This window comes from Oncorhynchus nerka, linkage group LG6, assembly GCF_034236695.1.
Source record: "Oncorhynchus nerka isolate Pitt River linkage group LG6, Oner_Uvic_2.0, whole genome shotgun sequence".
Taxonomy (NCBI): domain Eukaryota; kingdom Metazoa; phylum Chordata; class Actinopteri; order Salmoniformes; family Salmonidae; genus Oncorhynchus; species Oncorhynchus nerka.
Window position 1 is genome coordinate 9,808,428 of NC_088401.1, and position 24,485 is coordinate 9,832,912.

The 24,485-nt window shown below is 45.2% G+C and overlaps 1 protein-coding gene across 1 annotated transcript in view; it reads right to left on the minus strand.

The window, feature by feature from the left end:
- The window catches only part of LOC115131014 (collagen alpha-1(XI) chain-like), a 256,495-nt gene that overhangs the window by 82,581 nt on the left and 149,429 nt on the right, over positions 1–24,485 (minus strand). The window contains exons 37-39 of the mRNA XM_065019254.1: positions 16,647–16,700; positions 13,026–13,133; positions 7,631–7,720 (exon numbers count right to left, since the gene is read on the minus strand). Of these exons, the coding sequence (XP_064875326.1) occupies positions 7,631–7,720; positions 13,026–13,133; positions 16,647–16,700 (252 nt within the window). The remainder of the gene's footprint in view (positions 1–7,630; positions 7,721–13,025; positions 13,134–16,646; positions 16,701–24,485) is intronic.

The following is a 24,485-nucleotide window of genomic DNA, read 5'->3' on the forward strand; positions in this document are numbered from 1 at the left end:
TAGAGAACGTTACTGGGCGTCTCCTTTAGCCTATCAGTACCTGCTAGAGAACGTTACTGGGCGTCTCCTTTAGCCTATCAGTACCTGCTAGAGAACGTTACTGGGGTCTCTTTCAGCCTATCAGTACCTGCTAGAGAACGTTACTGGGCGTCTCCTTTAGCATATCAGTACCTGCTAGAGAACGTTACTGGGGGTCTCCTTTAGCATATCAGTACCTGCTAGAGAACGTTACTGGGGGTCTCTTTCAGCCTATCAGTACCTGCTAGAGAACGTTACTGGGGGTCTCTTTCAGCCTATCACTACCTGCTAGAGAACATTACTGGGGGTCTCTTTCAGCCTATCAGTACCTGCTAGAGAACGTTACTGGGGGTCTCCTTTAGCATATCAGTACCTGCTAGAGAACGTTACTGGGCGTCTCCTTTAGCATATCAGTACCTGCTAGAGAACGTTACTGGGCGTCTCCTTTAGCATATCAGTACCTGCTAGAGAACGTTACTGGGGGTCTCTTTCAGCCTATCAGTACCTGCTAGAGAACGTTACTGGGGGTCTCCTTTAGCCTATCAGTACCTGCTAGAGAACGTTACTGGGCGTCTCCTTTAGCATATCAGTACCTGCTAGAGAACGTTACTGGGGGTCTCTTTCAGCCTATCAGTACCTGCTAGAGAACGTTACTGGGGGTCTCTTTCAGCCTATCAGTACCTGCTAGAGAACGTTACTGGGGGTCTCTTTCAGCCTATCAGTACCTGCTAGAGAACGTTACTGGGCGTCTCTTTCAGCCTATCAGTACCTGCTAGAGAACGTTACTGGGCGTCTCTTTCAGCCTATCAGTACCTGCTAGAGAACGTTACTGGGCGTCTCTTTCAGCCTATCAGTACCTGCTAGAGAACGTTACCGGGCGTCTCCTTTAGCCTATCAGTACCTGCTAGAGAACGTTACTGGGGTCTCTTTCAGCCTATCAGTACCTGCTAGAGAACGTTACTGGGCGTCTCATTTAGCCTATGCATCGGATGCATATGATCCCACAAGGTGAATCAAACATAAGCACCAACGCTCGATAAATAGTTCATAAACTAGTCTAAAGGATTAATTGCATTAATAAATATTTGTGAAAATGTATCAATAAAACGGGAATAACAAAAACATGTATTTATTTAGATAGAGTCAATGATATGTTTTTATAATTCTGCATAGTCCTAGAAAAAAGAAAAGGCCTATAGACTATTTCATTTTCCCTTCCAATAAAAACATTACAGTTTATTCCATTTGATCTGCTATATTTGGACATTTGATTGGTAATAGAGTCATAGTACTTAATAAACTCCTACTACACCTTCTTTTGACTAAGTAGAAACTAAAATAATGTCATTATAATATAACCAGCCAGGTCACAGGGGTTATTATTTGCTGTATTCTTAAACACGCAAGTGGTCATGTGCTGAATGTAGAGACAGTGGAGTGGTCATGTGATGAATGTAGAGACAGTGGAGTGGTCATGTGCTGAATGTAGAGACAGTGGAGTGGTCATGTGCTGAATGTAGAGACAGTGGAGTGGTCATGTGCTGAATGTAGAGACAGTGGGTCATGTGCTGAATGTAGAGACAGTGGAGTGGTCATGTGCTGAATGTAGAGACAGTGGAGTGGTCATGTGCTGAATGTAGAGACAGTGGAGTGGTCATGTGCTGAATGTAGAGACAGTGGAGTGGTCATGTGCTGAATGTAGAGACAGTGGAGTGGTCATGTGCTGAATGTAGAGACAGTGGAGTGGTCATGTGCTGAATGTAGAGACAGTGGAGTGGTCATGTGCTGAATGTAGAGACAGTGGAGTGGTCATGTGCTGAATGTAGAGACAGTGGAGTGGTCATGTGCTGAATGTAGAGACAGTGGAGTGGTCATGTGCTGAATGTAGAGACAGTGGGTCATGTGCTGAATGTAGAGACAGTGGAGTGGTCATGTGCTGAATGTAGAGACAGTGGAGTGGTCATGTGCTGAATGTAGAGACAGTGGAGTGGTCATGTGCTGAATGTAGAGACAGTGGAGTGGTCATGTGCTGAATGTAGAGACAGTGGAGTGGTCATGTGCTGAATGTAGGGACAGTGGAGTGGTCATGTGCTGAATGTAGGGACAGTGGAGTGGTCATGTGCTGAATGTAGAGACAGTGGAGTGGTCATGTGCTGAATGTAGGGACAGTGGAGTGGTCATGTGCTGAATGTAGAGACAGTGGAGTGGTCATGTGCTGAATGTAGAGACAGTGGAGTGGTCATGTGCTGAATGTAGAGACAGTGGAGTGGTCATGTGCTGAATGTAGGGACAGTGGAGTGCTCATGTGCTGAATGTAGGGACAGTGGAGTGGTCATGTGATGAATGTAGAGACAGTGGAGTGGTCATGTGATGAATGTAGAGACAGTGGAGTGGTCATGTGATGAATGTAGAGACAGTGGAGTGGTCATGTGATGAATGTAGAGACAGTGGAGTGGTCATGTGATGAATGTAGAGACAGTGGAGTGGTCATGTGATGAATGTAGAGACAGTGGAGTGGTCATGTGATGAATGTAGAGACAGTGGAGTGGTCATGTGCTGAATGTAGAGACAGTGGAGTGGTCATGTGATGAATGTAGAGACAGTGGAGTGGTCATGTGCTGAATGTAGAGACAGTGGAGTGGTCATGTGCTGAATGTAGAGACAGTGGAGTGGTCATGTGCTGAATGTAGGGACAGTGGAGTGGTCATGTGCTGAATGTAGAGACAGTGGAGTGGTCATGTGATGAATGTAGGGACAGTGGAGTGGTCATGTGCTGAATGTAGAGACAGTGGAGTGGTCATGTGCTGAATGTAGGGACAGTGGAGTGGTCATGTGCTGAATGTAGGGACAGTGGAGTGGTCATGTGCTGAATGTAGGGACAGTGGAGTGGTCATGTGCTGAATGTAGAGACAGTGGAGTGGTCATGTGCTGAATGTAGAGACAGTGGGTCATGTGCTGAATGTAGAGACAGTGGGTCATGTGCTGAATGTAGAGACAGTGGAGTGGTCATGTGCTGAATGTAGAGACAGTGGAGTGGTCATGTGCTGAATGTAGAGACAGTGGAGTGGTCATGTGATGAATGTAGAGACAGTGGAGTGGTCATGTGCTGAATGTAGAGACAGTGGAGTGGTCATGTGATGAATGTAGAGACAGTGGAGTGGTCATGTGATGAATGTAGGGACAGTGGAGTGGTCATGTGCTGAATGTAGGGACAGTGGAGTGGTCATGTGATGAATGTAGAGACAGTGGAGTGGTCATGTGCTGAATGTAGAGACAGTGGAGTGGTCATGTGATGAATGTAGGGACAGTGGAGTGGTCATGTGCTGAATGTAGGGACAGTGGAGTGGTCATGTGATGAATGTAGAGACAGTGGAGTGGTCATGTGATGAATGTAGAGACAGTGGGTCATGTGCTGAATGTAGAGACAGTGGAGTGGTCATGTGCTGAATGTAGAGACAGTGGAGTGGTCATGTGATGAATGTAGAGACAGTGGAGTGGTCATGTGATGAATGTAGAGACAGTGGAGTGGTCATGTGCTGAATGTAGAGACAGTGGAGTGGTCATGTGATGAATGTAGAGACAGTGGAGTGGTCATGTGATGAATGTAGAGACAGTGGAGTGGTCATGTGATGAATGTAGAGACAGTGGAGTGGTCATGTGCTGAATGTAGAGACAGTGGGTCATGTGCTGAATGTAGGGACAGTGGGTCATGTGCTGAATGTAGAGACAGTGGGTCATGTGCTGAATGTAGAGACAGTGGGTCATGTGCTGAATGTAGAGACAGTGGGTCATGTGCTGAATGTAGTGACAGTGGGTCATGTGCTGAATGTAGTGACAGTGGGTCATGTGCTGAATGTAGAGACAGTGGGTCATGTGCTGAATGTAGGGACAGTGGGTCATGTGCTGAATGTAGAGACAGTGGGTCATGTGCTGAATGTAGGGACAGTGGGTCATGTGCTGAATGTAGGGACAGTGGGTTATGTGCTGAATGTAGAGACAGTGGGTAATGTGCTTAATGTAAGGACAGTGGAGTGGTCATGTGCTGAATGTAGGGACAGTGGAGTGGTCATGTGCTGAATGTAGGGACAGTGGAGTGGTCATGTGCTGAATGTAGGGACAGTGGAGTGCTCATGTGCTGAATGTAGGGACAGTGGAGTGGTCATGTGCTGAATGTAGGGACAGTGGAGTGGTCATGTGCTGAATGTAGGGACAGTGGAGTGGTCATGTGCTGAATGTAGGGACAGTGGAGTTGTCATGTGCTGAATGTAGAGACAGTGGGTCATGTGCTGAATGTAGGGACAGTGGAGTGGTCATGTGCTGAATGTAGGGACAGTGGAGTGGTCATGTGCTGAATGTAGGGACAGTAGAGTGGTCATGTGCTGAATGTAGGGACAGTGGAGTGGTCATGTGATGAATGTAGGGACAGTAGAGTGGTCATGTGCTGAATGTAGAGACAGTGGGTCATGTGCTGAATGTAGGGACAGTGGGTCATGTGCTGAATGTAGGGACAGTGGAGTGGTCATGTGCTGAATGTAGGGACAGTGGAGTGGTCATGTGCTGAATGTAGGGACAGTGGAGTGGTCATGTGCTGAATGTAGAGACAGTGGGTCATGTGCTGAATGTAGGGACAGTGGAGTGTTCATGTGCTGAATGTAGGGACAGTGGAGTGGTCATGTGCTGAATGTAGGGACAGTGGAGTGGTCATGTGCTGAATGTAGAGACAGTGGAGGGTCATGTGCTGAATGTAGAGACAGTGGAGTGGTCATGTGCTGAATGTAGGGACAGTGGAGTGGTCATGTGCTGAATGTAGGGACAGTGGAGTGGTCATGTGCTGAATGTAGGGACAGTGGAGTGGTCATGTGCTGAATGTAGGGACAGTGGAGTGGTCATGTGCTGAATGTAGGGACAGTGGAGTGGTCATGTGCTGAATGTAGGGACAGTGGAGTGGTCATGTGCTGAATGTAGGGACAGTGGAGTGGTCATGTGCTGAATGTAGGGACAGTGGAGTGGTCATGTGCTGAATGTAGGGACAGCATGGAATTCTTGGAAAGTGACATTTGTAAATAGAGCTAGAGAGTTATTTGACAAATGTAAGTACTGTATAATAGAAACTGCAGAATATTCTCTTTCTGGCACTATATATGAAATCACAATGTTTAACCTGCATGTGCCTCCGAAGGAGGGCTTGATAAAGTGATGATCCTTTTCCTGCATCTGTCAATTACATCTCTTCATGTACAATTTCACAACTGTTAGGCCTAATATTGTCACTCATCAGGTTATTGTTAATTTAATATTGTCTATAGGCAGGGTAGCCTAGTGGTTAGAGTGTTGGACTAGTAACCGAAAGGTTGCAAGTTCAAATCCCCGAGCTGACAAGGTACAAATCTGTCATTCTGCCCATGAACAGGCAGTTAACCCACTGTTCCTAGGCTGTCATTGAAAATAAGAATTTGTTCTTAACTGACTTGCCTAGTAAAATAACGAAAAATAAAAAAGCCAAACTATTGTTATTATTATGTGTGAAATTCGTTTTGGGTTTATTTGTAGTTTCGATGGGACGGCTGTGCAGGCTGAGTGGCATCATCAAGTTGGACAGAGTCAGGACATGTTTTGCGTTATTCTGAAGGACCTGCTGCGACACATAGCGTGTTTTCATTTCCCTTCAAATACATCTTATTAGTAATAGTGTAATAGGTAAATAAATCAGTCCCATAACAGCTTCTTTTAACAACGTAAAACATCAAAGAGAATGATATCAACCCGCAAGGCACAAAGTTAAATGATTTGCTGTTGATAAAAGGTCTTAACACAAACTCATTACTACACTTTTTCTTTGTTAATTAAATCAAAATGTTCATCCTCCTTATCATTCAGTTAGGCCTCATTTAAATTACATTGTGAAGTAAGGTGCACAATGTTCACCCATCCATCCATTTGTCATTCAGGAGAGAGAGAGACTCATTAGCGTCTGGCTGGGTACCGATGTTCTACAGCACATTGTATTGGAGCCTGGCTGGGTACCAACATCCTACAGCACATTGTCTTGGAGCCTGGCTGGGTACCAACATCCTAGAGCACATTGTCTTGGAGCCTGGCTGGGTACCAACGTCCTACAGCACATTGTCTTGGAGCCTGGCTGGGTACCAACGTCCTACAACACATTGTCTTGGAGCCTTGCTGGGTACCAACGTCCTACAACACATTGTCTTGGAGCCTGGCTGGGTACCAACGTTCTACAGCACATTGTCTAAGAGCCTGGCTGGGTACCAACGTTCTACAGCACATTGTCTTGGAGCCTGGCTGGGTACCAACGTCCTACAACACATTGTCTTGGAGCCTGGCTGGGTACCAACGTCCTACAGCACATTGTCTTGGAGCCTGGCTGGGTACCAACGTCCTACAGCACATTGTCTTGGAGCCTGGCTGGGTACCAACGTTCTACAGCACATTGTCTTAGAGCCTGGCTGGGTACCAACGTCCTACAGCACATTGTCTTGGAGCCTGGCTGGGTACCAACGTCCTACAGCACATTGTCTTGGAGCCTGGCTGGGTACCAACGACCTACAGCATATTGTATTGGAGCCTGGCTGGGTACCAACGTCCTACAGCACATTGTCTTGGAGCCTGGCTGGGTACCAACGTCCTACAACACATTGTCTTGGAGCCTGGCTGGGTACCAACGTCCTACAGAACATTGTCTTGGAGCCTGGCTGGGTTCCAACGTCCTACAGAACATTGTCTTGGAGTGTGTCAGGGTACCAACGTTCTACAGCACATTGTCTTGGAGCCTGGCTGGGTACCAACGTCCTACAGCACATTGTCTTGGAGCCTGGCTGGGTACCAACGTCCTACAGCACATTGTCTTGGAGCCTGGCTGGGTACCAACGTCCTACAGAACATTGTCTTGGAGCCTGGCTGGGTTCCAACGTCCTACAGAACATTGTCTTGGAGTGTGTCAGGGTACCAACGTTCTACAGCACATTGTCTTGGAGCCTGGCTGGGTACCAACGTTCTACAGCACATTGTCTTAGAGCCTGGCTGGGTACCAACGTTCTACAGCACATGGTCTTGGAGCCTGGCTGGGTACCAACGTCCTACAGCACATTGTCTTGGAGCCTGGCTGGGTACCAACGTCATACAGCACATTGTCTTAGAGGGTTAAGTTAGGAATAGGTGTGAAAATAACCATGAAAAAAAGCCTCTAAATACTCTTCTGTTTATGATTTCAAAATTCGGACAATGAGCAGTGTAAAATACAAACATTTAGGAAGAGTCAGGGAAGGAGCAGGACATTGCTTTTTTTGGGGGGGGGCAGATGTTTTTATTTACAAAATCAAACGTTGTTGAAAACAGTGGTGTCGGCCGGTCGGTGGGAAGCCTTTTCAAGGGGACCTGTTCATTTGTAACAATTGTCTCTCATTTGTCTCTTTGAGTTTCCCTGCGGTAGATTGATGGTTGGGTGACGTCCCCCCTCTATGAGTCTAATGAGATGAATATCTCTACATTGATAGAGTTCATTAGTCACGGTGGAGGTCTGTCAGTCATTGTCAGTCAATATAGGGGGAATATGTAACGGAAGGGAGCGTGTTGAAGGTGGGGTGTTTCTTACCGACGCGCCGGGCAGACCTCTCTCTCCTGGGAATCCTCGTAGACCAGCCGGACCGTCCTTACCGGAGGCTCCCTGGGGCCCAGGGTCTCCCTACAGACACCAACATACAGCAGAGGACAGGATGAGAGGTGGCCAGCTGCACCATGCTAAGATATTTTGGGATATCCTTTCTACTGTGTTCATTTCACTATCATTCTACAGCCTTCTTGATGTTACCTGGTGAACGAAGAGAGAAAAACAAAAACAAAATGCTTTATTCTCATGTTTCCCATTTAGACATCATGACAGAACATGCACAAGTTGGACTTTGAGGGGATGCTTTAGTTCTGACAGCATCAACATCAAAGCCCTGTGCTAATCAATGTCATGGACGTTTCTTTATTCCGATAAGGAACAACGCTACAAAATGCATAAACTTCACATCAAACACTACTGTAATACAGTCCAAGAGGACAACTAGCTGAGAGACTATTATAATACAGGCCTAGAGGACAACTAGCTGAGAGTCTATTATAATACAGTCCTAGAGGACAACTAGCTGAGAGACTATTATAATACAGGCCTAGAGGACAATTAGCTGAGAGACTATTATAATACAGGCCTAGAGGACAACTATTATGATACAGGCCTAGAGGACAACTAGCTGAGAGACTATTATAATACAGGCCTAGAGGACAACTAGCTGAGAGACTATTATAATACAGGCCTAGAGGACAACTATTATAATACAGGCCTAGAGGACAACTAGCTGAGATACTATTATAATACAGGCCTAGAGGACAACTAGCTGAGAGACTATTATAATACAGTCCCAGAGGACAACTAGCTGAGAGACTATTATAATACAGGCCTAGAGGACAACTAGCTGAGAGACTATTATAATACAGTCCTAGAGGACAACTAGCTGAGAGACTATTATAATACTGGCCTAGAGGACAACTAGCTGAGAGTCTATTATAATACAGTCCTAGAGGACAACTAGCTGAGAGACTATTATAATACAGGCCTAGAGGACAACTAGCTGAGAGTCTATTATAATACAGGCCTAGAGGACAACTATAATACAGGCCTAGAGGACAACTATAATACAGGCCTAGAGGACAACTAGCTTAGAGATTATTATAATACAGGCCTAGAGGACAACTAGCTGAGAGTCTATTATAATACAGGCCTAGAGGACAACTAGCTGAGAGTCTATTATAATAAAGTCCTAGAGGACAACTAGCTGAGAGACTATTATAATACAGGCCTAGAGGACAACTAGCTGAGAGTCTATTATAATAAAGTCCTAGAGGACAACTAGCTGAGAGACTATTATAATACAGTCCTAGAGGACAACTAGCTGAGAGACTATTATAATACAGGCCTAGAGGACAACTAGCTGAGAGACTATTATAATACAGGCCTAGAGGACAACTAGCTGAGAGACTATTATAATACAGGCCTAGAGGACAACTAGCTGAGAGACTATTATAATACAGGCCTAGAGGACAACTAGCTGAGATACTATTATAATACAGGCCTAGAGGACAACTAGCTGAGAGTCTATTATAATAAAGTCCTAGAGGACAACTAGCTGAGAGATTATTATAATACAGGCCTAGAGGACAACTAGCTGAGAGTCTATTATAATAAAGTCCTAGAGGACAACTAGCTGAGAGACTATTATAATACAGGCCTAGAGGACAACTAGCTGAGAGACTATTATAATACAGTCCTAGAGGACAACTATAATACAGGCCTAGAGGACAACTAGCTGAGAGACTATTATAATACAGGCCTAGAGGACAACTAGCTGAGAGTCTATTATAATACAGTCCTAGAGGACAACTATAATACAGGCCTAGAGGACAACTAGCTGAGAGACTATTATAATACAGGCCTAGAGGACAACTAGCTGAGAGTCTATTATAATACAGGCCTAGAGGACAACTAGCTGAGAGTCTATTATAATACAGGCCTAGAGGACAACTAGCTGAGAGACTATTATAATACAGGCCTAGAGGACAACTATGATACAGGCCTAGAGGACAACTAGCTGAGAGACTATTATAATACAGGCCTAGAGGACAACTAGCTGAGAGACTATTATAATACAGGCCTAGAGGACAACTAGCTGAGAGACTATTATAATACAGGCCTAGAGGACAACTAGCTGAGAGACTATTATAATACAGGCCTAGAGGACAACTATGATACAGGCCTAGAGGACAACTAGCTGAGAGACTATGAGAGAGAGAGAGAGAGAGAGAGAGAGAGAGAAAGAGAGAGAGAGAGAGAGAAAGAGAGAGAGAGAGAGAGAAAGAGAAAGAGAATGAAAATGAGAGAGCTCGCTAAGATTTAGAGCTTGAGAGTATTCTGAGGCTGCAGAGAGAGAGAGAGAGAGAGAGAAAAGAGAAAGAGAAAAAGAGAGAAAAGAGAAAAGAGAGAGAAAGAGAGGTAGCTCGCTAAGATTTAAGAGGATCTGTCAAGCCCCTCCCCCCAGAAAGTATTCTGAAGGCTGCATACTACCACATTATTCTTTTCAAAATTATTCAAGTTCTGTCAAATTGGTTGTTGATCAATGCTAGACAAGTAGATTTAAGCCAAAACAGTAACTATTTGAGGCATTGGAAAACCTAACTGGTCTTTGTGGTTGAATCTGTGTTTGAAATGAATTGCTCGACTGAGGGACCTTACAGTATGTGTGGGATACAGAGATGAGGTAATGTAGTGATTCAAAAATCATGTTAAACACTATTATTGCACACAGAGTAGGTCCATGCAACATATTATGTGACTTGCTAATAAAATGTTTACTCCTGAACTTATTTAGGCTTGCCATAACAAAGGGGTTGAATACTTATTGACATTTCAGCTTTTCATTTTTAATGAATTTGCAGACACTTTGAAAAACATAGTTCCCCTTTGACATCATGGGGTATTGGGTGTAGGAAGGTGACACATGATTTTTTTTTATTTTAAATTCAGGATGTAACACAACGAAATGTGTGAAAAAAGTCAAGTGGAGTGAATTATTTCTGAAGGCATTGTAACTGATGCCTAGGACCTGGTGGTAGATGGGTGGTTGGAGGTGATTACACGGTCTCCTTCTGGGAAGCAAGGAAAACCAAAGAAGGAGTCAGAGGGAGGGGCTGGGAGGTCTTGGAACTGGCTGGGATTTAAAGGAGACAGAGGGAGGGGCTGGGAGGTCTTGGAACTGGCTGGGATTTAAAGGAGTCAGAGGGAGGGGCCGGGAGGTCTTGGAACTGGCTGGGATTTAAAGGAGACAGAGGGAGGGGCTGGGAGGTCTTGGAACTGGCTGGGATTTAAAGGAGACAGAGGGAGGGCTGGGAGGTCTTGGAACTGGCTGGGATTTAAAGGAGTCAGAGGGAGGGGCCGGGAGGTCTTGGAACTGGCTGGGATTTAAAGGAGACAGAGGAGGGGCTGGGAGGTCTTGGAACTGGCTGGGATTTAAAGGAGACAGAGGGAGGGGCTGGGAGGTCTTGGAACTGGCTGGGATTTAAAGGAGTCAGAGGGAGGGGCCGGGAGGTCTTGGAACTGGCTGGGATTTAAAGGAGACAGAGGGAGGGGCTGGGAGGTCTTGTAACTGGCTGGGATTTAAAGGAGTCAGAGGGAGGGGCTGGGAGGTCTTGGAACTGGCTGGGATTTAAAGGAGTCAGAGGGAGGGGCTGGGAGGTCTTGGAACTGGCTGGGATTTAAAGGAGACAGAGGAGGGGCTGGGAGGTCTTGGAACTGGCTTGGATTTAAAGGAGTCAGAGGGAGGGGCTGGGAGGTCTTGGAACTGGCTGGGATTTAAAGGAGTCAGAGGGAGGGGCCGGGAGGTCTTGGAACTGGCTGGGATTTAAAGGAGACAGAGGAAGGGGCTGGGAGGTCTTGGAACTGGCTGGGATTTAAAGGAGACAGAGGGAGGGGCTGGGAGGTCTTGTAACTGGCTGGGATTTAAAGGAGTCAGAGGGAGGGGCTGGGAGGTCTTGGAACTGGCTGGGATTTAAAGGAGTCAGAGGGAGGGGCTGGGAGGTCTTGGAACTGGCTGGGATTTAAAGGAGACAGAGGGAGGGGCTGGGAGGTCTTGGAACTAACTAGTAGTAAATTAGCTACTCTCTGTTTATCATATATGCATTGTCACTTTAACTACACATTCATATAAATACTACCTCAATAGGCCCGACCAACCAGTGCTCCCACACATTGGCTAACCGCCATCTGCATTGTGTCCCGCCACCCACCACCCACCAACCCCTCTTTTACGCTACTGCTACTCTCTGTTCATCATGTATGCATAGTAACCATATCTACATGTACATACTACCTCAATCAGCCTGACTAACCGTTGTCTGTATATAGCCTCGCTACTGTGTATAGCCTCGCTACTGTATATAACCTCGCTACTTTTATAGCCTCGCTACTGTATATAGCCTCTCTACTGTATATAGCCTCTCTACTGTATATAGCCTCGCTACTGTATATAGCCTCTCTACTGTATATAGCCTCGCTACTGTATATAGCCTCGCTACTGTATATAGCCTCGCTACTGTATATAGCCTCTCTACTGTATATAGCCTCTCTACTGTATATAGCCTCTCTACTGTATATAGCCTCGCTACTGTATATAGCCTCTCTACTGTATATAGCCTCGCTACTGTTATTTGTCACTGTCTTTTTACTGTTGTTTTATTTCTTTACTTACCGATTGTTCACCTAACACCTTTTTTGCACTGTTGGTTAGAGCCTGTAAGTAAGTATTTCACTGTAAGGTGTACCTACACCAGTTCTATTCGGCGTGACAAATAAACTTTGATTTGATTTTATATTGGCAATCGTGATGCATGGGAATTCAACCACTCCCCAACCCTCACTCCCCAACCCTCAGTCACCAACCCTCAGTCCCCAACCCTCAGTCACCAACCCTCAGTCACCAACCCTCAGTCACCAACCCTCAGTCACCAACCCTCAGTCACCAACCCTCAGTCCACAACCCTCAGTCCCCAACCCTCAGTCACCAACCCTCAGTCACCAACCCACCGTCACCAACCCTCACTCCCCAACCCTCAGTCACCAACCCTCAGTCACCAACCCTCACTCCCCAACACTCAGTCACCAACACTCAGTCACCAACCCTCACTCCCCAACCCTCAGTCACCAACCATCTGCTAACTTCACCAGCTGTCTGCCAAAATAGACTTCATGCTTACATTCCTGGACCCAAAAACGTGTTCAGTGGAGATTCTCCAATTGTTCACGTTTTAATTCCAGGACTAGGCATAATCTGTATCTAGTATTGTTTTTAAAATTTTTAAATATGTTTTGGTCAGAGCCCTGGAGTTCGGGAGATCTGTTGGGCTGTCAAGTTATGAGAGTTAATCCAGTGAGGTGGGTATTTAGGGACGTTTACCTTGGCTCCCTCTTTGCCAGCAGAGCCAGGAAGACCCTGCTCTCCAGGTGGTCCTGGGGATCCAGGGTGACCTCTCTCACCGATTGGACCGGTCTCGCCTGTGGGGCCCTGTTAGGAAGTGAAGAAGAAGAAGAAGAGGAAGAATAAGAAGAAGATATTATGGGCATCATTGAGCCGCTCTACCATAACATAAGACCCTTAGATAATTCCAAACCTATGTCAGAGGCCAATATTATCCCTGTACTCTATCACTTCTGCTAGTGAATGACGTGAGCTCTGTAAGTACGTCCAAACAATCTGAAAAGTTCTTCATAAATGTTTCTTATTGTGTTTACTTACCTGTGGACCAAGAAGTGCTACATTAATTTAGTTCATAATGTCCATTATAGTACCGTAACAGTAGAAAACCTATAGTAACCTATAGTTCCTTACCTGTAGTAAACCTATAGTACCTGTAGTACACCTATAGTACCTGTAGTACACCTATAGTACCTGTAGTACACCTATAGTACCTGTAGTACACCTATAGTACCTGTAGTACACCTATAGTACCTGTAGTACACCTATAGTACCTGTAGTAAACCTATAGTACCTGTAGTACACCTATAGTACCTGTAGTAAACCTATAGTACCTGTAGTAAACCTATAGTACCTGTAGTACACCTATAGTACCTGTAGTAAACCTATAGTACCTGTAGTAAACCTATAGTACCTGTAGTACACCTATAGTACCTGTAGTACACCTATAGTACCTGTAGTACACCTATAGTACCTGTAGTACACCTATAGTACCTGTAGTACACCTATAGTACCTGTAATAAACCTATAGTACCTGTAGTACACCTATAGTACCTGTAGTACACCTATAGTACCTGTAGTACACCTATAGTACCTGTAGTAAACCTATAGTACCTGTAGTACACCTATAGTACACCTATAGTACCTGTAGTACACCTATAGTACCTGTAGTAAACCTATAGTACCTGTAGTACACCTATAGTACCTGTAGTACACCTATAGTACCTGTAGTACACCTATAGTACCTGTAGTAAACCTATAGTACCTGTAGTACACCTATGGTACCTGTAGTAAACCTATAGTACCTGTAGTACACCTATAGTACCTGTAGTCCCTGTAGTACACCTATAGTACCTGTAGTAAACCTATAGTACCTGTAGTACACCTATAGTACCTGTAGTCCCTGTAGTACACCTATAGTACCTGTAGTAAACCTATAGTACCTGTAGTACACCTATAGTACCTGTAGTCCCTGTAGTACACCTATAGTACCTGTAAACCTATAGTACCTGTAAACCTATAGTACCTGTAGTACACCTATAGTACCTGTAGTACACCTATAGTACCTGTAGTAAACCTATAGTACCTGTCGTAAACCTATAGTACCTGTAGTACACCTATAGTACCTGTAGTACACATGATGACTCCTTGCTGTCCCCAGTCCACCTGACTGTGCTGCTGCTCCAGTTTCAACTGTTCTGCCTTATTATTATTCGACCATGCTGGTCATTTATGAACATTTGAACATCTTGGCCATGTTCTGTTATAATCTCCACCCGGCACAGCCAGAAGAGGACTGGCCACCCCACATAGCCGGGTTCCTCTCTAGGTTTCTTCCTAGGTTTTGGCCTTTCTAGGGAGTTTTTCCTAGCCACCGTGCTTCTACACCTGCTTTGCTTGCTGTTTGGGGTTTTAGGCTGGGTTTCTGTACAGCACTTTGAGATATCAGCTGATGTACGAAGGGCTATATAAATAAATGTGATTTGATTTGATTTGTGACGAACAGTGCTAAACATATAGTACCTGTAGTATACCTATAGTACCTGTAGTACACCTATAGTACCTGTAGTAAACCTATAGTACCTGTAGTACACCTATAGCACCTGTAGTAAACCTATAGTACCTTACCTGTAGTACACCTATAGTACCTGTAGTAAACCTATAGTACCTGTAGTACACCTATAGTACCTGTAGTACACCTATAGTACCTGTAGTAAACCTATAGTACCTGTAGTAAACCTATAGTACCTGTAGTACACCTTTAGTACCTGTAGTACACCTATAGTACCTGTAGTACACCTATAGTACCTGTAGTAAACCTATAGTACCTGTAGTACACCTATAGTACCTGTAGTACACCTATAGTACCTGTAGTAAACCTATAGTACCTGTAGTACACTTATAGTACCTGTAGTAAACCTATAGTACCTTACCTGTAGTACACCTATAGTACCTGTAGTAAACCTATAGTACCTGTAGTACACCTATAGTACCTGTAGTACACATATAGTACCTGTAGTAACCTATAGTTCCTTACCTGTAGTAAACCTATAGTACCTGTAGTACACCTATAGTACCTGTAGTACACCTATAGTACCTGTAGTAAACCTATAGTACCTGTAGTACACCTATAGTACCTGTAGTAAACCTATAGTACCTTACCTGTAGTACACCTATAGTACCTGTAGTACACCTATAGTACCTGCAGTAAACCTATAGTACACCTATAGTACCTGCAGTAAACCTATAGTACCTTACCTGTAGTACACCTATAGTACCTGTAGTAAACCTATAGTACCTGTAGTACACCTATAGTACCTGTAGTACACCTATAGTACCTGTAGTACACCTATAGTACCTTTAGTAAACCTATAGTACCTGTAGTCCCTGTAGTACACCTATAGTACCTGTAGTAAACCTATAGTACCTTTAGTAAACCTATAGTACCTGTAGTACACCTATAGTACCTTTAGTAAACCTATAGTACCTGTAGTACACCTATAGTACCTGTAGTAAACCTATAGTACCTTACCTGTAGTACACCTATAGTACCTGTAGTACACCTATAGTACCTGCAGTAAACCTATAGTACCTGCAGTAAACCTATAGTACCTTACCTGTAGTACACCTATAGTACCTGTAGTAAACCTATAGTACCTGTACCTGTAGTACACCTATAGTACCTGTAGTACACCTATAGTACCTGTAGTCCCTGTAGTACACCTATAGTACCTTTAGTAAACCTATAGTACCTGTAGTCCCTGTACCTGTACACCTATAGTACCTGTAGTAAACCTATAGTACCTGTAGTACACCTATAGTACCTATAGTACCTGTAGTACACCTATAGTACCTGTAGTACACCTATAGTACCTGTAGTACACCTATAGTACCTGTAGTAAACCTATAGTACCTGTAGTACACCTATAGTACCTGTAGTACACCTATAGTACCTGTAGTACACCTATAGTACCTGTAGTACACCTATAGTACCTGTAGTACACCTATAGTACCTTTAGTAAACCTATAGTACCTGTAGTACACCTATAGTACCTGTAGTACACCTAATAGTACCTGTAGTACACCTAAAATGTTAATCTAGTGGACACCTATAGTACCTGTAGTACACCTATAGTACCTGTAGTAAACCTATAGTACCTGTAGTACACCTATAGTACCTTTAGTAAACCTATAGTACCTGTAGTACACCTATAGTACCTGTAGTACACCTATAGTACCTGTAGTACACCTATAGTACCTGTAGTACACCTATAGTACCTGTAGTACACCTATAGTACCTGTAGTACACCTATAGTACCTTACCTGAGGACCAACAACTCCTCCTGGGCCGGGTGGACCTGTCTTTCCTTGGAATCCCTGTGGACAAGAAAAACATATCAATCACATTGAAAACTCTTGCAGAACAACTCAATCCATGCAATAACTCCCTCCAATCCTGCTATTGATGTCAACCTTCCAAAATGATTAATCTAGTGGACATAGTGGAGTCAGTGTTGTGTGCTTCCCGATGGACAACCACTGAATGTAATCTGTTGACAAGGGTGAGAGGATGAGGAGTATTTGTAATGGATCCTATTGAAGAGGAACCTGACTGGTTTAACCAAGCAATGACTGTGTGCATTGTGCATGAAAACACATTAGTTATGGACATATTACATTATATACTTCATGTTATGTTCCATTCATTTGTTCCATTCAGTTGAACCCAAACACCAGGAACCAGTTACCCAGACACAGACACCAGGAACCAGTTACCCAGACACAGACACCAGGAACCAGTTACCCAGACACCAGGAACCAGTTACCCAGACACAGACACCAGGAACCAGTTACCCAGACACAGAACCAGTTACCAGTTACAGACACAGACAGGAACCAGTTACCCAGACAGACAGACAGGAACCAGTTACCCAGACACAGACACCAGGAACCAGTTACCCAGACACAGACACCAGGAACCAGTTACCCAGACACAGACACCAGGAACCAGTTACCCAGACACAGACACCAGGAACCAGTTACCCAGACACAGACACCAGGAACCAGTTACCCAGACACAGACACCAGGAACCAGTTACCCAGACACAGACACCAGGAACCAGTTACCCAGACACCAGGAACCAGTTACCCAGACACAGACACCAGGAACCAGTTACCCAGACACAGACACCAGGAACCAGTTACCCAGACACAGACACCAGGAACCAGTTACCCAGACAACAGGAACCAGTTACCCAGACAACAGGAACCAGTTACCCAGACACCAGGAACCAGTTACCCAGACACAGACACCAGGAACCAGTTACCCAGACACAGACACCAGGAACCAGTTACCCAGACAACAGGAACCAGTTACCCAGACACCAGGAACCAGTTACCCAGACACCAGGAACCAGTTACCCAGACACAGACACCAGGAACCAGTTACCCAGACACAGACACCAGGAACCAGTTACCCAGACACCAGGAACCAGTTACCCAGACACCAGGAACCAGTTACCCAGACACCAGGAACCAGTTACCCAGACACAGACACCAGGAACCAGTTACCCAGACACCAGGAACCAGTTACCCAGACACAGACACCAGGACCAGTTACCCAGACACAGACACCAACAGGAACCAGTTACCCAGACACAGACACCAGGAACCAGTTACCCAGACACACAGGAACCAGTTACCCAGACAACAGGAACCAGTTACCCAGACAACAGGGACCAGTTACCCAGACAACAGGAACCAGTTACCCAGACACAGACACCAGGAACCAGTTACCCAGACACAGACACCAGGAACCAGTTACCCAGACACAGACACAGACACCAGGGACCAGTTACCCAGACACAGACACCAGGAACCAGTTACCCAGACACAGACACCAGGAACCAGTTACCCAGACACCAGGGACCAGTTACCCAGACACAGACACCAGGGACCAGTTACCCAGACACAGACACCAGGAATCAGTTACCCAGACACAGACACCAGGAACCAGTTACCCAGACACAGACACCAGGAACCAGTTACCCAGACACAGACACCAGGAACCAGTTACCCAGACACAGACACCAGGAATCAGTTATCTAGACATAGCCTCTCTACTGTATATAGCCTCTCTACTTTTATAGCCTCTCTACTGTATGTAGCCTCTCTACTGTATACAGCCTGTCTTTTTACTGTTGTTTTTATTTCTTTACTTACCTGTTGTTCACCTAATACCTTTTTGCACTATTGGTTAGAGCCTGTAAGTAAGCATTTCACTGTAAGGTCTGTTGTTTTTGGGGTACGTGATAAATAGTCATTGATTTGATTTGTTGCATTGTATTGCTATGATGTCAACTCCAGACAACAAGAACAGACAAAATATATTCAACGACCATAATAAGATACAGAGAATACAAAGACATCCAACATGAAGGGAAGGCAGGGTGGAAATACATTGACAATGTCATATCAAAATAAACAAAAGGATTGTAGATAGAGAGAACCAGTTAGAAGTAGTGAGAACCAGAGAGAGAGACAGAGACAGAGAGAACCAGAGAGAGAGAGAGAGAACCAGAGAGAACCAGAGAGAGAGAGAGAGACACAGAGAGACAGAGAGAACCAGTGAGAACCAGAGAGAGACACAGAGAGACAGGGAGAACCAGAGAGAGAGACAGAGACAGCGAGAACCAGAGAGAGAGAGAGAACCACAGCGAAAGAACCATAGAGAGACAGAGAGAACCAGAGAGAGAGAGACAGAGAGAACCAGAGAGAGAGAGACAGAGAGAACCAGAGAGAGAGAGACAGAGAGAACCAGAGATAGCTGATGCAAATCATGTCAGATCGTATGTCTGCCTTCATATTAGAGTAGATAGACTTGTTCTGGGAGGTGAAACGTGTTGAGGTCGAGCAAGGGGTTTGCTAATGTTAGGACATGTTTATGGGCAAAAGCTTTTCAGTGGTAAGGCGTTCAACATTAAAATGTTTGATGACTTCTTGTGGAGTCATTATCGTGTGGCAGAGTGATGAATGGATTGGCTATTGGCCTAAATAACAAATTAAGAGTTGTAAATCTTTATGGGTTGATGGGTCCAGACCCACTGTCTAGAGCCTGACTAGGAGGATGGGTCCAGACCCACTGTCTAGAGCCTGACTGTGAGGATGTGTCCAGACCCACTGTCCAGAGCCTGACTGTGAGGATGGGTCCATACCCACTGTCTAGAGCCTGACTGGAAGGATGGGTCCAGACCCACTGTCTAGAGCCTGACTGGGAGGATGGGACCATTCCCACTGTCTAGAGCCTGACTGTGAGGATGGGAGGATGGGTCCAGACCCACTGTCTAGGGCCTGACTGGCAGGATGGGTCCAGACCCAGTGTCTAGAGCCTGACTGGGAGGATGGGTCCAGACCCACTGTCTAGAGCCTGACTGGGAGGATGGGTCCATACCCACTGTCTAGAGCCTGACTGGAAGGATGGGTCCAGACCCACTGTCTAGAGCCTGACTGGGAGGATGGGACCATTCCCACTGTCTAGAGCCTGACTGTGAGGATGGGAGGATGGGTCCAGACCCACTGTCTAGAGCCTGACTGGGAGGATGGGAGGATGGGTCCAGACCCACTGTCTAGAGCCTGACTGGGAGGATGGGTCCAGACCCACTGTCTAGAGCCTGACTGGGAGGATGGGTCCAGACCCACTGTCTAGAGCCTGACTGGGAGGATGGGTCCAGACCCACTGTCTAGAGCCTGACTGTGAGGATGGGTCCAGACCCACTGTCTGTAGGGTGTAGAGTGATAGGGTTTGGTAGGGTGTAGAGTGATAGGGTTCGGTAGGGTGTAGAGTGATAGGGTTTGGTAGGGTGTAGAGTGATAGGGTTTGGTAGGGTGTAGAGTGATAGGGTTTGGTAGGGTGTAGAGTGATAGGGTTCGGTAGGGTGTAGAGTGATAGGGTTTGGTAGGGTGTAGAGTGATAGGGTTTGGTAGGGTGTACAGTGATATGGTTTGGTAGGGTGTACAGTGATAGGGTTTGGTAGGGTGTAGAGTGATAGGGTTCGGGTAGGGTGTTCGGTAGGGTGATAGGGTTCGGTAGGGTGTAGAGTGATAGGGTTTGGTAGGGTGTAGAGTGATAGGGTTTGGTAGGGTGTAGAGTGATAGGGTTTGGTAGGGTGTAGAGTGATAGGGTTCGGTAGGGTGTAGAGTGATAGGGTTCGGTAGGGTGTAGAGTGATAGGGTTCGGTAGGGTGTAGAGTGATAGGGTTCGGTAGGGTGTAGAGTGATAGGGTTGGGTAGGGTGTAGAGTGATAGGGTTGGGTAGGGTGTAGAGTGATAGGGTTGGGTAGGGTGTAGAGTGATAGGGTTGGGTAGGTGTAGAGTGATAGGGTTCGGTAGGGTGTAGAGTGATAGGGTTTGGTAGGGTGTAGAGTGATAGGGTTTGGTAGGGTGTAGAGTGATAGGGTTGGGTAGGGTGTAGAGTGATAGGGTTTGGTAGGGTGTAGAGTGATAGGGTTTGGGGTGTAGGGTGATAGGTGATAGGGTTTGGATAGGGTGTAGGGTGATAGGGGTTCGGTAGGGTGTAGAGTGATAGGGTTCGGTAGGGTGTAGAGTGATAGGGTTTGGTAGGGTGTAGAGTGATAGGGTTTGGTAGGGTGTAGAGTGATAGGGTTGGGTAGGGTGTAGAGTGATAGGGTTCGGTAGGGTGTAGAGTGATAGGGTTCGGTAGGGTGTAGAGTGATAGGGTTCGGTAGGGTGTAGAGTGATAGGGTTGGGTAGGGTGTAGAGTGATAGGGTTGGGTAGGGTGTAGAGGGGTAGGGTGTAGAGTGATAGGGTTCGGTAGGGTGTAGAGTGATAGGGTTCGGTAGGGTGTAGAGTGATAGGGTTTGGTAGGGTGTAGAGTGATAGGGTTGGGTAGGGTGTAGAGTGATAGGGTTGGGTAGGGTGTAGAGTGATAGGGTTGGGTAGGGTGTAGAGTGATAGGGTTTGGTAGGGTGTAGAGTGATAGGGTTTAGGGTGTAGGGGGTGGTAGGGTGTAGTGATAGGGTTCGGTAGGGTGTAGAGTGATAGGGTTCGGTAGGGTGTAGAGTGATAGGGTTCGGTGTAGGGTGTAGAGTGATAGGGTTTGGTAGGGTGTAGAGTGATAGGGTTGGGTAGGGTGGTGATAGGGTGGGTAGGGTGTAGTGATAGGGTTGGGTAGGGTGTGTAGAGTGATAGGGTTGGGTAGGGTGTAGAGTGATAGGGTTGGGTAGGGTGTAGAGTGATAGGGTTTGGTAGGGTGTAGAGTGATAGGGTTGGGTAGGGTGTAGAGTGATAGGGTTGGGTAGGGTGTAGAGTGATAGGGTTGGGTAGGGTGTAGAGTGATAGGGTTTGGTAGGGTGTAGAGTGATAGGGTTTGGTAGGGTGTACAGTGATAGGGTTGGTTCCCAGTATTCATACGTGTAGAGTGATAGGGTTCGGTAGGGTGTTGAAGAGTGATAGGGTTTGGTAGGGTGTAGATTGATAGGGTTTGGTAGGGTGTAGAGTGATAGGGTTGGGTAGGGTGTAGAGTGATAGGGTTGCGGATTCCCTAGATCGACGTGTGCAACAGCGTGTTCCAGTTCCTGACAATATCCAACAACTTCACACAGCCATTGAAGAGGAGTGGGACAACATTGAACAGGCCACAATCAACAGCCTGATTAACTCTGTGTTCCCAGTCATTCATATTTAAGGGCTTAGTGAATAGATTTCTATTGAGTGATTTCCCTACATGAACTGTAATTCCAAAAATTCCATTCATTTAAGGGCTTAGTAGATTTCTATTGAGTGATTTCCCTACATGAACTGTAATTCCATTCATATTTAAGGGCTTAGTGAATAGATTTCTATTGAGTGATTTCCCTACATGAACTGTAATTCCATTCATATTTAAGGGCTTAGTGAATAGATTTCTATTGAGTGATTTCCCTACATGAACTGTAATTCCATTCATATTTAAGCATGAAAACATTAGTGATTTCCCTACATGAACAATTGTCTGAGACCTTCTAACTGTATATTCAAAAGGGCTTAGTGAATAGATTTCTATTTGATTTCCCTACATGAACTGTAATTCCATAAAATTGGCTCAAATATATTTCTAAGTGATTTCCCACATCCAGAAAGGAGAATTACATCCAACAGTTTTAAGCAATTGGTGAGACCTTCTACATAAGACATTTTCCTGTTTTCCCAACTGTAATTCCATAAAATAATTTACATTGTTTTTGTGTTTATTTTTGTTCATTTTTTATTTTTTTTTCCTGTTTTTTAAATTGTTCATTAAAATTACATGAAATTGATCAGAAATCCAGTGTAGACGTTGTTAATGTTGTAAAAAACAGGGCAGATTGTGGCAGATTGTGGCAGATCGTGGCAGATTGTGGCCCGGGGAAGCTGAGAGGATAGATCCATGTCCACTGCCTAGGGCCTGAGAGACTGGAACATTTTATTGCAGTGATCAATTCTGCTATTACTCGCTCCCCCAGCCTGGTACCAGGTAATAAAACCAACACCTCAGCTAATGTATCACTTGGGTGGTAGAACAACAAATTGAGAGAAACAGTTTATGATTGGGGTGCTCCTTGCTCCATGGAGCTGTTAGCAGCTTTTACTGCCCTGTGAGGTGAATACAATTGAGAGCGATGAATGCAAAGCTTTTCTGCATAAACTCCAAAGGAGAACAGTGGGCCATGCAGAGAGACACACTATTTATCATGTTAAAGGTAATCCTACCCGGTGTTCCATTCTGTTATTATGCTATGCTTGTTTAAAATACAGAATCAGTCTGTTCAACTGTAACTTAGTTCATTTAAGGCCTGGAACACAGCGCGATGGTGAGAGAATCTGGCTGTCTGGAGCTATTCACTGTTTTCCACAATGACCTGGGAAGCAGGGTTGGGGTCAATTCAAATTAAAGGCCGTCAATTCAGGAAGTAAACATAAATTCCAATTCAGTAATTGAAAATTCAAAGACTTGAACATTCAATAAAGTAGAAGCTGTTTCCTTCAAAGGTTTTTAAATGTTTGCAATTTAAATTAAAATCACTTCCTGAATTGAATGTATCCAATTGGAATTGACCAGGCAGGGAAGAAACACACCCTCTGGCTGCATTAAGACAGGCTTGTGTCTGCGTGTGTCGGGGACTCTGGGGTAGTCTAGTCTCTGAGCTCAGGATGTGTTTCGCTCTATCAGGCTCGCTCTCTCCAACATCACATGACTACATCACCCTGAAGGACCTGGCCCAGAGAGAGACAGAGAGAACCAGAGACAGAGAGAACCAGAGAGAACCAGAGAGAATCAGAGAGACAGAGAGAACCAGAGAGAACCAGAGAGAAACAGAGAGAAACAGAGAGACAGAGAGAACCAGAGAGAACCAGAGAGAGACAGAGAGAGACAGAGAGAACCAAAGAGAACCAGAGAGACAGAGAGACAGAGAGAATCAGAGAAAGACAGAGAGAACCAGAGAGAACCAGAGAGAACCAGAGAGAACCAGAGAGAGACAGAGAGAGAACCAGAGAGAGACAGAGAGAGAATCAGAAAGAACCAGAGAGAGACAGAGAGAGAACCAGAGAAAGACAGAGAGCAACAGAGAGACAGGGAGACCAGAGAGAGAGAGAGAGAGAATTCTGAGAGAGAGAATTCTGCAAACAATATCCCCAGTGTACAACGTAGAACACCAAATAATGCATGCAGAGCAGAATTATGCCGATACCCTCTAATGATCAAAATCCAGAAAAGAGACGTTCAATTCTACAACCACCTAATAGGAAGCATTTCCCAAACCTTCCATAACAAAGCCATCACCTACAGAGAGATGAACCTGGAGAAGAGTCCCCTAAAGTCCTCCTTCCGACTTCAACTGTATATACTCCGACAGGGCTCGTCCCTATATTTATACATTAATTAATTCCATTATTTTACTTTTAGATGTGTGTGTATTGTTGTGAATTGTTAGATACTACTGCACTGTTAGAGCTAGGAACACAATCATTTCTCTACACCTGCAATATGTGTATGTGACCAACAAAATTGAATTTGATTTCATTTAATTTAACATTTGATTGGCTGTAGAGATTCCCATCTGTGTCTGAGGCATAAACACCTCAGGTTAACCAGAGGAGAAAGTCTGTGTGTCTGCAGACTAACA